Source organism: Eurytemora carolleeae, unplaced genomic scaffold (genome assembly GCF_000591075.1).
Source record: "Eurytemora carolleeae unplaced genomic scaffold, Eaff_2.0 scaffold510, whole genome shotgun sequence".
NCBI lineage: Eukaryota > Metazoa > Arthropoda > Copepoda > Calanoida > Temoridae > Eurytemora > Eurytemora carolleeae.
Window position 1 is genome coordinate 19,677 of NW_019396395.1, and position 17,418 is coordinate 37,094.

The 17,418-nt window shown below is 30.9% G+C and overlaps 1 protein-coding gene across 1 annotated transcript in view; it reads left to right on the forward strand.

Moving 5' to 3' along the window:
• Nucleotides 1-17,418, forward strand: part of LOC111702380 (uncharacterized) — a 35,873-nt gene that overhangs the window by 11,620 nt on the left and 6,835 nt on the right. The window contains exons 4-9 of the mRNA XM_023474048.1: nucleotides 410-461; nucleotides 1,860-1,940; nucleotides 9,108-9,232; nucleotides 9,752-9,825; nucleotides 11,378-11,449; nucleotides 12,335-12,420. Of these exons, the coding sequence (XP_023329816.1) occupies nucleotides 410-461; nucleotides 1,860-1,940; nucleotides 9,108-9,232; nucleotides 9,752-9,825; nucleotides 11,378-11,449; nucleotides 12,335-12,420 (490 nt within the window). The remainder of the gene's footprint in view (nucleotides 1-409; nucleotides 462-1,859; nucleotides 1,941-9,107; nucleotides 9,233-9,751; nucleotides 9,826-11,377; nucleotides 11,450-12,334; nucleotides 12,421-17,418) is intronic.

Consider the following 17,418-nt stretch of genomic DNA (forward strand, 5'->3'; position numbering starts at 1 on the left):
TAAGAACTGTAGAAAAGTGTATTCCAACTGTAGAGTAAAGATAAAGGTCTAAGAACTGTAGAAAAGTGTATTCCAACTGTAGAGTAAAGATAAAGGTCTAAGAACTGTAGAAAAGTGTATTCCAACTGTAGAGTAAAGATAAAGGTCTAAGAACTGTAGAAAAGTGTATTCCCTCCGGGCAAAAATACAGACTGCGAGCGAGATAAGATAAATATAAAGAAATAAAGATTAATGCAGTTTTAAGACGATAAAAAATCAAAATGACAAAGAACTAAATAACATTTTATTATTTTAATTTTTTCATTTTCTGACAACCCCGACGCTACCCTGGCCTTGCAAGTTCAAAATCTAAAATAAATAACAAATAATGAAAATAATAAATAAATGATATTTATAAATTTTTGTTTAGATGATCCTGAGAAAGAGAATACACTAAACTGCACTTCTATTCATATTTTCAGGAAAACATGGACTCTCAAGTCTCACAATCTAACATGGACTCTCAAGTCTCATATATCTAACATGGACTCTCAAGCCTCACATATCTAACATGAACTCTCAAGTCTTACATATCTAACATATCTAACATGGACTCTCAAGTCTTACATATCTAACATGAACTCTCAAGTCTGATATATCTAACATGGACTCTCAAGTCTCATATATCTAACATGGACTCTCAAGTCTCACATATCTAACATGAACTCTCAAGTCTCACATATCTAACTAGACGCTCAAGTTTCACATATCTAACATGAAATCTTAAGTCTCACATATCTAACTAGACTCTCAAGTTTCACATATCTAACATGGACTCTAAAGTCTCACATATTTGACATGGACTCTCAAGTCTTACATATCTAACATGGACTCTCAAGTCTTACATTTCTAACATGAACTCTCAAGCCTCATATATCTAACATGAACTCTCAAGTCTCACATATCTAACATGGACTCTCAAGTCTTACATATCTAACATGGACTCTCAAGTCTTACATATCTAACATGAACTCTCAAGTCTCATATATCTAACATGGACTCTCAAGTCTTACATATCTAACATGAACTCTCAAGCCTCATATATCTAACATGGACTTTCAAGTCTCACATATCTAACATGGACTCTCAAGTCTCAAATATCTAACATGAACTCTCAAGTCTCACATATCTAACATGGACTCTCAAGTCTCACATATCTAACATGAACTCTCAAGTCTCACATATCTAACATGTCTCAAGCCTCATATATCTAACATGGTCTCTAAAGTCTCATATATTGAATCTCAAAAATAAAAAGTTAAAACAAAGGTCATAACTCATAAGTAGGCAATGGTTCATATTATCACATTAACCCTCAAATTGCTGGAAGAGGGGAAACAGGGGGGTAATCTTAAAGATAAAACGATTCGGTTTTCACCTCCAACCCTTTTCTCAGAGTAAATGTACTTTTTTCCTACGCAATTTCAAAAGGCCCCTTTTTCAACGGGTTACATGTCGATTCACAACCTAACAGAACCCTTTACACTTTTTATAAATCATGGATGTTTTATATATCCTTCTGGAATATAATTGTTAGCAGCACCAGTTTAGAAAGTTAGAATTCACAAGATGGAGAAGGAGGAAAACTTTTGCTTCATCAATACCTAAACTTTCTAATTTCGCTTTTTTGCAAGAAATATAAATATATGTTGGGGAAAGGACGTTCTTTAAGAATTGTTCAATAGGATATTTGCTCATTCCTAGGTTGCGTTGCGTAACTGCGTGAAAATTATGGCCAATGAATGCAAATATTTCTCAAATGTATAAATCAAAAAACTATTTATTAACTTCTAGAGCAGAGCCACCATTTTTATACTCAGTGATTGGAGCGGGATAGAGCATAGTAAACTGGGACTATGGACAAAGATATCTAACTCCACGAATGTTATCTACGGTGTCAGGTATTTCTTATTTCCTATATCTTTGCAACCTGATAATTAGCATTTTAAACTTTATCAGATATTTTTATCTAGCAGAATTCATAGTTATTTTGAAGATATTAAGACAAGGAAATCTTAGGATTTAAAGATATAAAGACTAGAAAATCTTAGGATTTAAAGATATAAAGACTAGAAAATCTATGGATTTAAAGATATAAAGACTAGACAATCTAAAGGATTTAAAGATATAAAGACTAGAAATTCTAAAGGATTCAAAAATATAAAGACTAGAAAATCTAAGGATTTAAGGAAATAAAGACTAGAAAATCTATGGATTTAAAGATATAAAAACTAGAAAACTTAAGGATTTAAAGATATAAAAACTAGAAAATCTAAGGATTTAAAGATATAAAGACTAGAAAATCTCAGGATTTAAAGATATAAAAACAAGGAAATCTAAGGATTTAAAGAAAAACTGAGTTTTAGGCGAGTAATCAGTTTAATTTCGTAAAATAATTGGTACGGCTTGAGTTTTGGTTCTGTAAAAAAAAACTTGATTGGTTTCATCATAGGATTTCAGAAAGAATGACAATTATAAATGAAAATTTTCAATCAGAATCTATTTTATTTTATATTTTAATTGTATGAAACAATTATTTAGTCTCTAACTTTGAAAATTTTCTTGTCTAAAAATTAAATATTATAACACCCCTTCGGAAGAAATCTTTTTGGAGTTTTCTTTTTTCATCTTTTTAATTTCTTTTTAATATACCAATTTTTATTTCTCCTTCTTTCTTTCTTGGTGAAATATTGCTCATCATCTCTTCTTATTGTTTCTAAAAGACCAATTTTATACTTCAGTAAACCTGGATAAATGATTTTGGAAAAACAATAGCTATTGTTCAAATAGATTTGGTAAATGTTAAAAACCCTTTTTTTATATAAATAAAATACTGTAGACAGCTGGAGATGTCATTTCAAATTTTATTTATAGACTGGCGTGCCATTGTCAATATCTTTCAACGTTTTGCTGATCAAGAATGAATGAGTTATCTATCCATGTATCTATTAAAGCAATTAGGGGAGATTAGCATTCGCTGTTTTGGGTATTATCCCAACCTAATAAATATTAAAACGTTTAAAGTATGATGAATATTTAGGCTTTGAAAGTTTACAAGTAGTCAGGGATTACTGGTTTAATTTAGAAAGATCGAGGTTCAGCATTACAAAATAATTGATTTTTAAGGTTAAGAGTTTACTACCTTATAGAACAGAATAATAGTGAGCTTAAATGTACGTCCAACAGAAATGTTTTGCCTCAGAATAAACTTATGTCGGATGTGTTGTACATGTTTAAAACTAACTGATGAGGATGTGTTGTACATGTTTAAAACTAACTGATGAATAGATGAATCCTTAACTTTTCTAATTTCCTAAAGTTTAAAGTTTAAAACGACATAATGCATAGATATAAGATAAACATTTACAACATCAAACATTCCTTAAAAAAATAAAACACTTAAAATGCAAGGTTTATAAAGGTTTATAAAGTCAAATACATGCATATTGCACAATATATTTAACTAGGTTTGGAACCCAGCGTTGTCCAAGGTACTTACAGTTAGTCCCGCCATGTAACCGCGCCTGGACGATTTTATAATACATTTTTTAGCCAAATCGGTCAAGGGGTTGCGGAGTTATGATCGGAAAAACAAAGAGACACAGATTACAACTTTATATAGGGTGTCCCACATCAAATTAGACTAAATTTAAGATTTGGGGGACAAATCGGAAAATTTAAGAAAATGGATCATTTTGAAAAATTTAATAAGGCGCATAGAATTTTTTTTTGGCAGAAAATGCTAGATTTTTCGAGTATTATGTGCGTATTTTGGCGTTAAATATTGAAGATAATCTAATATTGTATGGGACGCTCTTTACTTATTTTTATCAAAAAAATCTTTTTGAGGGGTTCATTACATCTTGTATAAGTCTCTAGCTACAAGTTACTGGTATTAAAATATTTTTTAGTGATGAAAGAAAGAAAATCAAATTAAAATAATTAAAAACTTTTAATAACGTTTTCTCTTTTTCTTTGATATAATAATTCTAGAAGAGATATATATAGAAAATAAATTAATTTTGTCGAAACTCTTTATCAAAAATCAAGCTTTTCACATGTATGATATTAGGGTTTAATGTAGCTTCTAAAAATGAAGGGGGGGGGGGGTAAAAATAAAATATTATCTTTCAAATATATTTTTATTTATTGTATATGAATTCAAGGCTACATAAGCCTGTTGAGTGTTAATCCTGCACCCCTCCTCCGACCGATCCCTATATATAAAGCAAGGTTGAACTTAATAAAAAACATACATCTTTTAACGAATTCAATACTTAAGTACATGTGAGCCCAACCATGCATAAGCTAAGGCTAAATCAAGATAAAACATATCAGTCATAAATGTAAAATCATTTTTAAAAGGTAAATATTTTCTTTTTTATCTTTTTCAAAATTTAATATTGTCTGTGATACCACTCCTAGGGGTCCTTGTACCTCAAGGGTGTATAGATATAAATATTAGGCTTTAAAATTGTTTGAACAAACTTCAAACAAATTGAAATTCTGTATTTTATTTTCAACATTTTTGAATAAACACAAGGTCTTTTCACTAGTGTACACTTTACAAACTGTATTTTAAATAAAATAATTGTTTCTTGTGAAATAAAAAAAATTGAAAGTTTCTTGTAAAGTTCTCACAACTGTAATCTAAAACATGTATATAATAAATAAAGTGGAAGATATTGTCGTTTTCCAAGATATAAAAGGGTTTAAAATTTTGATAATTCCAGTGAATTTTCCTGCAGTAGAAGTGCACAAATCACTTTTGTAAAGAAAATTCAATTAAAAAATATATTTTGATAATTAAAATTGATATATTATTTATATCATTCAACATTGTGAATCTAGAATTGCCATCTTTGCAATGAAAATATTGCTAAGATCTTTTTTATTTGTAATAGAAATATTGTTTAAAACAGTTTAATCAATACAAAACACCTGTACTGCATTTACCGATCTAGAAAACAAAAACTAAAACCATTCCACTTTTTCTACTCACTGCAGTATCAAAGGTTTGTGAGATTGCTGAAAGGTGGAACCGTTCACAATGATTTTATCTTTGGACAATTACAACGATTTGATTACTTTTAACAGTGTATACTGTATATGTCACATCAATCTTACTAGAAAGTGATGATTCATTAGGTGTACTGATGATTCATATGTAAGTGTACAAAATTCATATGTAGTTGTACAAAATTCATATGTAATTGTACAAAATTCATATGTAATTTTACAAAATTAATATGTAATTGTACAAAATTCATATGTAATTGTACGAAATTAAATGTAATTTCTACTATATGAATAAAATGGTTAATGTAATAATGGGGTTTCCTTCACGGAGTAGGGAATTATAGAGATACATATCTTAATCATATCTCTATTCGTACCTACTCCGTGGTTTCTTATATCTCTATTTGGTCCTACTCCGTGGTTTCTTATATCATTATTTGAACCTACTCCGTATTTTCTTATATCTCTATTTGTACCTACTCCGTGGTTTCTTACATTTCTATTTGTACCTACTCCGTGGTTTCTTATATTTTTATTTGTACCTACTCCGTGGTTTCTTATATCACTATATGAACCTACTCCGTGGTTTCTTATATCTCTATTTGAACCTACCCCGTGTTTTCTTATATCTCTATTTGTACCTACTCCGTGGTTTCTTATATTTATATTTATACCTACTCCGTGGTTACTTATATCTTTATTTGTACCTACTCTTTGGTTTCTTATATCTCTATTTATACCTACTCCGTGGTTTCTTATATCTTTATTTGTACCTACTCCGTGGTTTCTTATAGCTCTATTTGTAACTACTCCGTGGTTTCTTATATCTCTATTTGTACCTACTCCGTGGTTTCTTATATTTCTATTTGTACCTACTCCGTGGTTTCTTATATCTCTATTTATACCTACTCCGTGGTTTCTTTTTTTCACTATTTGAACCTACTCCGTGGTTTCTTATATCTCTATTTGAACCTACTCCGTGTTTTCTTATATCTCTATTTGTACCTACTCCGTGGTTTCTTATATCTCTATTAATACCTACTCCGTGTTTTCTTATATCTCTATTTGTACCTACATCTCTATTAATACCTACTTCGTGGTTTCTTATATCTCTATTTGTACCTACTCTGTGGTTTCTTATATCTCTATTAATACCTACTCCGTGGTTTCTTTTATCTCTATTTATACCTACTCCATGGTTTCTTATATCTCTATTAATACCTACTCCGTAGTTTCTTAAATCTCTATTTTTACCTACTCCGTGGTTTCTTTTATCTCTATTTTTACCTACTCCGTGGTTTCTTTTATCTCTATTAATACCTGCTCCGTGGTTTCTTATATCTCTATTTATACCTACTCTGTGGTTTCTTATATCTCTATTAATACCTACTCCGTGTTTTCTTATATCTCTATTTGAACCTACTCCGTGGTTTCTTAGTTCTCTATTTGTACCTACTCTGTGGTTTCTTATATCTCTATTTGTACCTACTCCGTGGTTTCTTATATCTCTATTTGTACCTACTCCGTGGTTTCTTATAGCTCTATTTGTAACTACTCCGTGGTTTCTTATATCTATATTAGTACCTACTCCGCGGTTTCTTATATTTCTATTTTTAACTATTCCGTGGTTTCTTATATCTCTATTAGTACCTACTCCGTGGTTTCTTATATTTCTATTTTTACCTTCTCCGTGGTTTCTTATATTTCCATTTGAACCTATTCCGTGGTTTCTTATATTTCTATTTGAACCTACTCCGTGGTTTCTTATATCTCTATTAATACCTACTCCGTGGTTTCTTATATCTCTATTAATACCTACTCCGTGGTTTCTTATATCTCTATTTTTACCTACTCCGTGGTTTCTTACATCTCTATCTATACCTACTCCGTGGTTTCTTATATCTCTATTTATACCTACTCTGTGGTTTCTTATATCTCTATTTATACCTACTCCGTGGTTTCTTATATCTCTATTAATACCTACTCCGTGGTTTCTTATATCTCTAATTATACCTACTCTGTGGTTTCTTATATCTCTATTTATACCTACTCCGTGGTTTCTTATATCTTTATTTATACCTACTCCGTGGTTTCTTATATTGGTTCTGATTTATGTAGAACTATGCTGGAATCAGTTTCGAATATTAATGTTGATATTATTCACCGCAGAACTTTCCTCCAAACTTAAGAAATATCATCATTCTGTTTTGGATAAAAAATCATAAAATTTATCATTAAAATAAAAGAATTATCAAATTTAAACACTTATCGAGTAGATACATGTTTCAAGTGTACTGCTGTGAATCGGGCACGTCCATTTTGGCATTATGGGTAACTTAAAACTACGCTTATACAGTCAATTTAATCGGATTTAACATAATAACTTATCTTTAATGAAAAACCCAATTTTTTTTCTCCATTTGTTCTTAAACCGAATAAGTTCAAAAAAAAATTTTGTTACGTATTTCGTCAAGGTTATTAATATATTGTACAAAAATGGGTCATGATATTTTGAAAAACAGATTTGCCCTTTTCTCAGAAATTATAAGACTTAATAACATTATGATAGTTTATATAAAATGAATCCTATTATTTTACTTGCAGTAATACTGCTCTCTCAGCTAAACTACCCTACCCTATAAGGGGTATCGATGTGAATTGAACATGTCGGGTCACCTGAAATTACGCCTACAGTCCCTTCATATTGCCTGATGTCTACAGTCCCTTTATATTACCTGAGGTCTACAGTCCCTTTATATTACCTGAGGTCTACAGTCCCTTTATATTACCTGAGGTCTACTGTCCCTTTATATTACCTGAGGTCTACAGTCCCTTTATATTACCTGAGGTCTACAGTCCCTTTATATTACCTGAGGTTTTCAGTTCCTTTATATTACCTGATGTCTACAGTCCCTGTATATTACCTGATGTCTACAATCCCTTTATATTACCTGAGGTCTACAGTCCATTTATATTACCTGATGTCTAAAAAAAGATAAGACTATAAACTTGAATTCCGAGATCAGAAAGCAAAGACTATAAAATCTCTTGATCCTTAAATCTGTTCATAGTTGGATACCCCGGAGCACATAGATCTAGACTTCTATGAAAACATTTTTTAAACACTGGGTCGCCTTCAAAGTGTCGCAACCCCTTGGCTTTTGAACTTACCTCTTTCACTTACTTATACTTTTTGTAGCCCTAAACATTTACTTTTGAAATCGTAGCATTTGTTTTTAAAAGGTTGTTGTAAAAATTCTCAAAGTTTTTTGCGTGAGTTCTTGCAACTTTGGGATCCCTGTGCCCGCCAGGGAATCAAACACTTTCATTTTAGAAATAGAAAACAATCAAATGAAACTCTATCAAGCTCGGAGAGAAAGATACTAAAAGAAACACGGGGTTACAAATAAAGGACTTTAAAGACAACTTTAATGACCTTTTTTTGCATTCTTCTTTTGTTTTATTGTTTGCCTCCCGCAATGAATCAAGAAAAAAATTGACGAAGAAATTTTTTTTTATGAAAACTCAACATTTCTTTTTTCTAAGTTGCTTTTTTTGTTGTTAATATACTTAGTGTTTTTATGTTTTACAAAAAAGAAAAACTTTTAAAGTTGAATAAGAAAAGGAAAGCGTGACTTTCTAATATATACAGAGCGTCCCATATCATATAAGATTATCTCCAATCTTTAACACCCAAATAAACCCTTAATACTCGAAAAACTTATCATTTTCCGCAAGAAAATCCTTATATAGGCCTTATATTATTTTTCAAAATGATTCATTCTATTTAAATGTTCTAATTAGTCCTGAAAATCGTAATTTAGACCCGTTCTCGGTCTAATATGATGTGGGACACCCTGTACGTACGTACATTTTTATTTTGTTGCTAGCTGAAGGGCCCGGCGTTGCCCGTGAAAAAAATTGAAATAATTTTGATACTATAACACTCCCCGGCCACCCTTGAGTGTCCATAAAAATTTCAGCCCAATCGGTCCAGCCGTTTGGCCGGCTATACGCAACATATATACGAATGTCTTGTTTTATTCTAGGGTATGTCGAGTGTTTGTCCTACTGGGATTTGTTTCTATCCTCATCTCCGTGGTTTTAACCCTTGTTGCTCAGTTTGTTAGAAAGCATAGTCTGCTTGTTGCTGCACTGCTCTATGCGTTCGGAGGTAATACAGTGGAACCCAATAAACTGTGGAATAGGAAGACGACTGTTAGAATAAATTTATGATTTTAAATGTGTAGTGTACATAGATCCATTTTAGTAAATTGATTTTGAAGCTATTGGAATACCTTTTTGGTTGATAAGAACAACAAATACATATAAGATTAATGAAATGTCGTCTTTCTATCCTGGTTCCAATCATAAATTTTAGGAGAACCCATTAACGGAGATAATCTGATTTAAAAAAACGCATTTCTAATTTATTCTTGATCTTATTTTGACACACATTAATATTACGCAACTTTTCAAAAATATTTAAAAAATTTTTGCTTTACATATTTACAATTTAAGAATTCGTGTCTGCATTTGCGACCGTAAGGAGTATGACTAAAATAGTGCACACAGTTTTCACCTGCGCATAATGTTTGGACACATTTCACAAAAAAGTCATCATAAAAATCCAAACGTATTTTGAATAAAATCTGGACCAAATTTTATGATACTTAAAATATATTATGTTAAGGCTTAATGCTCGGGTGTTGTCTTATAATCCTGGTTTCAGCTGTATCAGATGAATTCAGCATCTACCAGTCAGAGGTAATACAAACAAAATTACGTTTATTTTTTGTTATTTAAAAAAAAGTAGCATTACTATTTGATGCGATGTTTTTACTTTTCCGAAAACACAAACTGATCGTTAACATTAATTAGCTCTTCGTTTTTTTCTTTTCTTAAACCGAGGTTTATATAGTTTTAAAAATATAAAAACCTAGGTTATTAAGTTTTAAAAATATAAAAACCGAGGTTAGTTAGTTTTAAAAATATAAAAACCAAGGTTATTTAGTTTTAAAAATATTAACACCGAGGTAAGTTAGTTTTAAAAATATAAACACCGAGGTTAGTTAGTTTTAAAAATATAAACACCGAGGTTAGTTAGTTTTAAAAATATAACACCGAGGTTAGTTAGTTTTAAAAATATAAAAACCGTGGTTAGTTAGTTTTAAAAATATAATCACCGAGGTTAGTTAGTTTTAAAAATGTAAAAACCGAGGTTAGTTAGTCTTAAAAATATAATCACCGAGGTTAGATAGTCTTAAAAATGTAAAAACCGAGGTTAGTTAGTCTTAAAAATATAAAAACCGAGGTTAGTTAGTCTTAAAAATGTAAAAACCTAGATCAGTTAGTTTTAAAAATATAAAAACCAAGGTTAGTTAGTTTTAAAAATCCTAATCCCAATATCTTTGTAAGATATTTCAAACTATGAATTCTGTTAAATCAAATAATCTAAGTTTGAAAAATCAAAGGTTTACACCATTAAGTTGCAAATATATAGGGATGCGAAAATTTTAGTTTGTGGCAATGACTTTACTACTTTTGAACGGATTTCTAAATTCAGTGTTTTTTAACCTTTAGACGTTATTTATCAACATAACAACTTTATTAATCACAAAACCGGTTTCTGCAATACAATTTTGATCCTTGAAAATTATTTCTAAATGTTCCTATGATTATAGGACAGTAACCCTGACAGATATACATAAAATTGGTCTCTACTCATAGGACAGCAATCCTGACAGATATACATATAATTGGTCTCTACTCATAGGACAGTAATCCTGACAGATATACATATAATTGGTCTCTACTCATAGGACAGTAATCCTGACAGATATACATATAATTGGTCTCTACTCATAGGACAGTAATCCTGACAGATATACATATAATTGGTCTCTACTCATAGGACAGTAATCCTGACAGATATACATATAATTGGTTTCTACTCATTGGACAGCAATCCTGACAGATATACATATAATTGGTCTCTACTCATAGGACATTAATCCTGACAGATATACATACAATTGGTCTCTACTCATAGGACAGTAATCCTGACAGATATACATATAATTGGTCTCTACTCATAGGACAGTAATCCTGACAGATATACATATGATTGGTCTCTACTCATAGAACAGTAATCCTGACAGATATACATATAATTGGTTTCTACTCATTGGACAGCAATCCTGACAGATATACATATAATTGGTCTCTACTCATAGGACAGTAATCCTGACAGATATACATATAATTGGTCTCTACTCATAGGACAGTAATCCTACATATAATTGGTCTCTACTCATAGGACAGTAATCCTGACAGATATACATATAATTGGTCTCTACTCCTGGCACTTATTTCATTCCTTTCATCAGAGGTAAACTAATAATCTTCTAAACAACACAATGATCTCTCTTCTAGAATTTTATGAATTACTGAATTGAATTTTGATTGGGCCGTATTAATTTTTTAATTCTTACAATAAAAAACAATAACCTGAGTTTCTTTATTTGCAGTTAGACCCATAAAACCTGAAATTGTAAAACAATATTTTAGCATTCTCATGAGGATTTCATGTTGCTCCAAATCTAAATAATAGTTTTACTATTATCTTAACACTCAAATTATTAAGTAAAATGGTCTGTGTACACTGCACAATTGCTGGTTTCATGTTGTTCGTACTAAAAAAGCCGTCTTCCTATTACAAAGTTTTATGGGTCTTGATAGATTATATAGAGCTTTTGAAAATTCACAAAACTATATAATTCGCAAGTTTTTCAGGGTTAAATTGGATTAAATCTCAGTGTCATTTATTTTTTGATAAAAATTGTTTATATGAATCTGCAAGCCTTGAAAACTTTCTCAAAGAATCAAGATTGATGGAAAATAATGAGAGACTGCGGGGATTTCACGGGGTTGAATAATCAATTCCAGATTTAGATGAGTTCAATATTTAAACTATATCTTGAAGTTAAGATTTAAGTTTTTTTGAAGCTAACACTTGATATTTAAGCGGTAATTTTTCGTTCATTAGTTTTTGACTCTGGCCAATGGAGTTTATAAAATATATTGTACCAGAGGCCGAATTTTAAGAATTTGAGCCGCGGTTTAAATTTAAGCCGCGGATCAAATATGCTTTGTTTCACTTAAATTTGTATTATATTTTTCAAGATATAAGCCGGCGGTCAATTAAAACCGGTTTTTGAGGGATTTGAGACGTGGCTTAAATTCATTAAATTCGGACACAGGTCATTTTTTTTAGGTTTCTTCTCTGCTTTCCTTCTCTGCGTACATGGATCAGTTTTCATCCCATCAGCAGTTTTTATATATCATCCCGGGCATGACCAGGTAATGGGGGTGGGGGAGGGTTGTAGTCTTTTAACCCTGGCCCTATTTCTTATTTGACTGCCAATATCGGAAAAAAGAGACACATAAAAACATGAAACAAGAGAATATCTAAAATTTCGTGATGGTGATGGACCAAACCTTTGTAGAGTAAAAAAGTAGATGTTAGTTCCACATTTATTGAAAATATATTTCGGTCTGGGTTGACCCTCGTCACTTTTTGAGATTGTTTCTGTCACGAATATCAAAAACAAACGCATAGAGAATAGAATATATAGAGAGGAATTAAAAGAATCTCTCGGTATGAATTTTTTCAGTCCCTTTCAGCCTGAAAGGGAGTTCAAAGTGTACAAATCATGTAAATGTTCACAAATTATATGCAGTAGAGTACATTAATACAGTATGTTCCCAGACTATTCATTTCAATTTCGAATTTTTAAACTGTTAAATAAACTTTATAATGAATTAGGTGAATAAAAAACATCATTTGATTTATATTATTTGATTATAGAAAATCATTGTTTGTAAAGTGGAAGGCATAGAGTCTATGTGAAATGATCATTGGTCAATTATGAAACCAGCCTATTTCATAATTTGGTTTCTTTTATTATTAATTTTAGATTTTCTATAAAATGATATTCCAGGGCCCAACAGGTTATAAAGCATAAATATGTGAAGTACACCTGCAGTATGGAAACAGTACAACAAAATGGCCGTTTTACACTTTTTTCTAGTAAATTCCTCTCTATATATTCTATTCTCTATGAACAAACGTCAATTAACAGCTTAGCTTCTCTATGTTCACCTGAAAATTTGTAATTGAAAATTAGGGATAAAAAAATTTCACAAGAAGGGTATCATAAATGTAGTGTACTTTCCTGGTTTTCCTTTCATAGTCTGTAGTTGTACTGTACGAACTGTACAGCTTTCTCTGCCTGGTTACAAGTCGCTGTCCCGAACTTTACTTTAACCGGAATTTACAGTAAAAGCCATCTCAAAAGTTGTCCTCATCGTATTAATATATTCGCCTACCATAGTTTTCACTGGAAAGGTTTCCTGTTATTTAATATCATTCGATTTCAAACGGAATCAGATGCACGGTCATTTGTAGAAAAAAATGTTGGAATTTTTTTTGCAAACATTTCTTTTGTTGCACTGTACATTCTATAAAGGGTTTTCCTAAACAATAATAAATGTCTAGTATATGTAGAACCAAATTTAAAATTCTTAGATCGCTGAGTGTGAACGAATTCTGCAGCGGAAATAGAAAGATTGGATTCGTCGTTTAATATGCATGCATATTATAGGTTTCGACCATATCCAATATAATGGATTAGAAAATTTGCACAGATTTAATACTTATGCAATATTTTTTACAAACACTTTTTGATCTTTCAGATTATTTTTTTACTTTTTTCCCTTTATCAACTCGGGTTGGCAAGTATATACATTATACGCAATCTTGCTCACTTACTTATGCAAAATCGGCGCAACAAAATTGCATTAAAAAATGTTACAGCGAACCTTTACATGCAATTGCAGTACAATACAGATTTAAATGTAATTAATCAATAAGATGGTATGACCATGAGCAGTTTGAGTGTGTACTGCAAGCAAATATACAATTTGCGCCAAATTAGCATAAGCTAATAATACAAAATGAGTTTTCTGATTTTTTTTGCTGCTTTAACGTAAATCTATGATCGAATATTTAAAAAAAAATTTAATTACAACTTTAAGGATCTATAGAGCCATAAAAAAGATAATAAAATCTGATATTCGCATTTTGGTTATCATAATGTTATCTTTATGTTTTTACTCATAGCCAAATAAAAAAATAACATTAATTTGAGAATGTTCCAATTCTAAAAATATTATAGTAAAAAGACTGAACTAAGTCCGTACCGTCGTTTCTGAAATCCTTTTTATTAAATCTGTATAAAGTGCGATTATAAAAAACTACAAACGATAGTAAAACTATGAATTAACCAACAAAGCCAGATAGAAGATGGCCAGAAACCCAATAAATGTTAAGAACATGATCCTACAAGATCAATTGATGGAAAAAATAAGGACAAAAACATCTCACCCCACATTGAAAAGACAGTGATGAAGATATTAGAAAGTGATGCCATCTTTCTAGTCGAAAATTCCCATTAAACAAACAATTTTTCTTAAACTTCATGTATCATATTTAATACATAAAAACTTAAACCATATGGAAAGTATATTTTTCTAACAACCTGAAGGGCATTGAAAACCAATAACTGCAAAAAGAAGGATTGGCTGGGTGATGAATTTCATAATCAATAACATGCGCGCATGAGTATGAAGCAACGATATGAAGGCTGTGAGCATGTATTTTCAATTAAAAAATATAGATTTAAGCAAAAAAGAGATTTTCAACTTCTTGCTGAATTAAGGTCTTCCAACCCCCAAATGGCAAATGTTTGGCTTTCAGAACTTTCTGAGTATTCTTAAGGACTTGGCTGCCCAGAGAAAACATTAAATGATAAGCAAATTATAAAAAAGCGTGATTAACTCTAAATAACGTTACAAAGAGAAATTGTTTTGGTAAGCATTTACTTCACTGGCTTTTATACCATGTCAACTACAGTTTGTTTTAGATAAAAATGGGAGTCTGATCGATAAACGAAAAGGGAATAGGCAAATCATTAGATTGGTATATTTTTATCTTTGAATTTACAATTTTAGCCCAAGTAAATAAACATTTGCATTTTGGTGTTTTTTAAGAATCCCCCTTTATAATGTTAAACATAAAACAATAAACTCCTGTTTTCTTGTTTAAAACCCGGATATTCTTTATTTTCTAATGTTCTTTTAACGCTAGAGTTGAGGGGGAAATAGAAGCAGTTTTTCCTAATTTAAATTCTTGGAATTCTCTGCCAACTAGCTGACGTTATTTTTATTGACTATGTTAGGTTTAGACTACATGAGAAATACACTATTTTGCTCTCTGTTCTTTGTTCTCTATTTTCTATACTCTGTTCTCTGTTCTCTATTCTCTGTTCTCTGTTTTCTGTTCTCTGTTCTCTGTGTTCTGTTTTTGGTTCTTTGTTCTCAATTCTCTATTCTCTTTTCTCTATTCTCTGTTCTCTGTTCTCTGTTCTTTATTCTCTATTCTATGTACTCAATTCTCTTTTCTCTGTTCTCTGTTCTCTGTTCTCTGTTCTTTGTTCTCTGTTCTCTGTTCTTTGTTCTCTATTGTCTATACTCTGTTCTCTGTTCTCTATTCTCTGTTCTCTGTCCTCTGTCCTCTGTTCTCTGTTCTCTGTTCTCTATTCTTTGTTCTTTGTTCTCTGTTCTCTATTCTCTGTTCTCTGTTCTCTGATCTCTGTTCTCTGTTCTCGTTCTCTATTCTCTGTTCTCTGTTCTCTGTTCTCTGTTCTCTGTTCTCTGATCTCTGTTCTCTGTTCTCTGTTCTCTGTTCTCTGTTCTCTGTTCTCTGTTCTCTGTTCTCTGTTCTCTGTTCTCTTTTCTCTATTCGCTATTCTCTGTACTCAGTTCTCTGTTCTCTATTCTCTCTTCTCTGTTCTCTTTTCTCTGTTTTCTGTACTTTTTTCTCTTTTCTCTATTCTCTGTTTTGTTTATCTTTTAGAATTCTGATAATATAAACAAAGTTTGTTTGTCCTACAAACCTTGGTATTAAACCTTCGGCAATTTTTAAAAAGTCTGAACTTTTTAAAAATTGTAATAAAGGAAATACAGTGTGTCCCGAAAAGCTCTGCAGTACATACACAATTTTTCAAAAGCTCTGCAGTACATAAGCTCTGCAAAGCTCTGCAAAAGCTCTGCAAAGCTCTGCAAAGCTCTGCAAAAGCTCTGCAAAAGCTCTGCAAAAGCTCTACAAAGCTCTGCAAAGCTCTGCAAAAGCTCTGCAGTACATACACAATTTGTTCAATTAATGTGTTTATAAAAAGCTCTGCAGTATACATACAATTTGTTCAATTAATGTATTAATGAAAAGCTCTGTATTTTATACACAATTTGTTCAATTAATGTGTTAATGAAAAGCTCTGTATTTTATACACAATTTTTTCAATTAATGTGTTAATGAAAAGCTCTGCAGTATATACAATTTTTTCAATTAATGTGTTTATAAAAAGTTCTGCAGTATACATACAATTTGTTCAATTAATGTGTTAATGAAAAGCTCTGTATTTTATACACAATTTGTTCAATTAATGTGTTAATGAAAAGCTCTGCAGTACATACAATTTGTTCAATTAATGTGTTAATGAAAAGATCTGCAGTCCACACAATTTCGGACAACCATCGACTTTCTAACAAAGCTGTATTTTAACCTAGAAAAAAATACCAACATTTTTGATATTACCATCTATATTCTATACTTGCTGGAGTTCTATACTTGGCTTTGCTCAGGTTTATTAATATTATAAATAGTCAAATTTACTTATAAAAAAATTCAGCAAATTTGGTCCAGTTGTTTTTGCCAACAATAAACAAATATATAAAATAATAAATAAATAATTCAATATCGAGATTAAAAGCAGAAGCAAAACTTATTTTAAAACTTATTTGCTTCCACATCAAATGTTGGGATAAAAGATACCAAGTTAAAAAAGTATTAAAAAAATTGACATAAATGAATTCCATTGGCTCTTCTTGTTATTTTTATCAGATTTTTGTTAAAACTTTCGATGTATTTTGCAGCTCTAGCTCTCATATCTTTTCATCCATTTCATTCTCAATTTTGGCTTGTTTGAATCCAAAAATGTCAAAATGGCTAAACCGAGAGAGCCCAAATTTTGTGTAAAAATACTCATGAGGTAAGTGCATTTTCACACAAATTAAGGAAGTTTTAGGTACGGTCAATTGAGAAAAATTGAAGAAAATGTCGACGTTTTATTTGAAAATGCACCAATTTTTAAACAAAAATATCCACAACATTTTTTGTTTCTTTTAGTTTAACGATAAAAGATAGTTAAAATATTGGTACTAGGAAAGGATCTAAAAAGA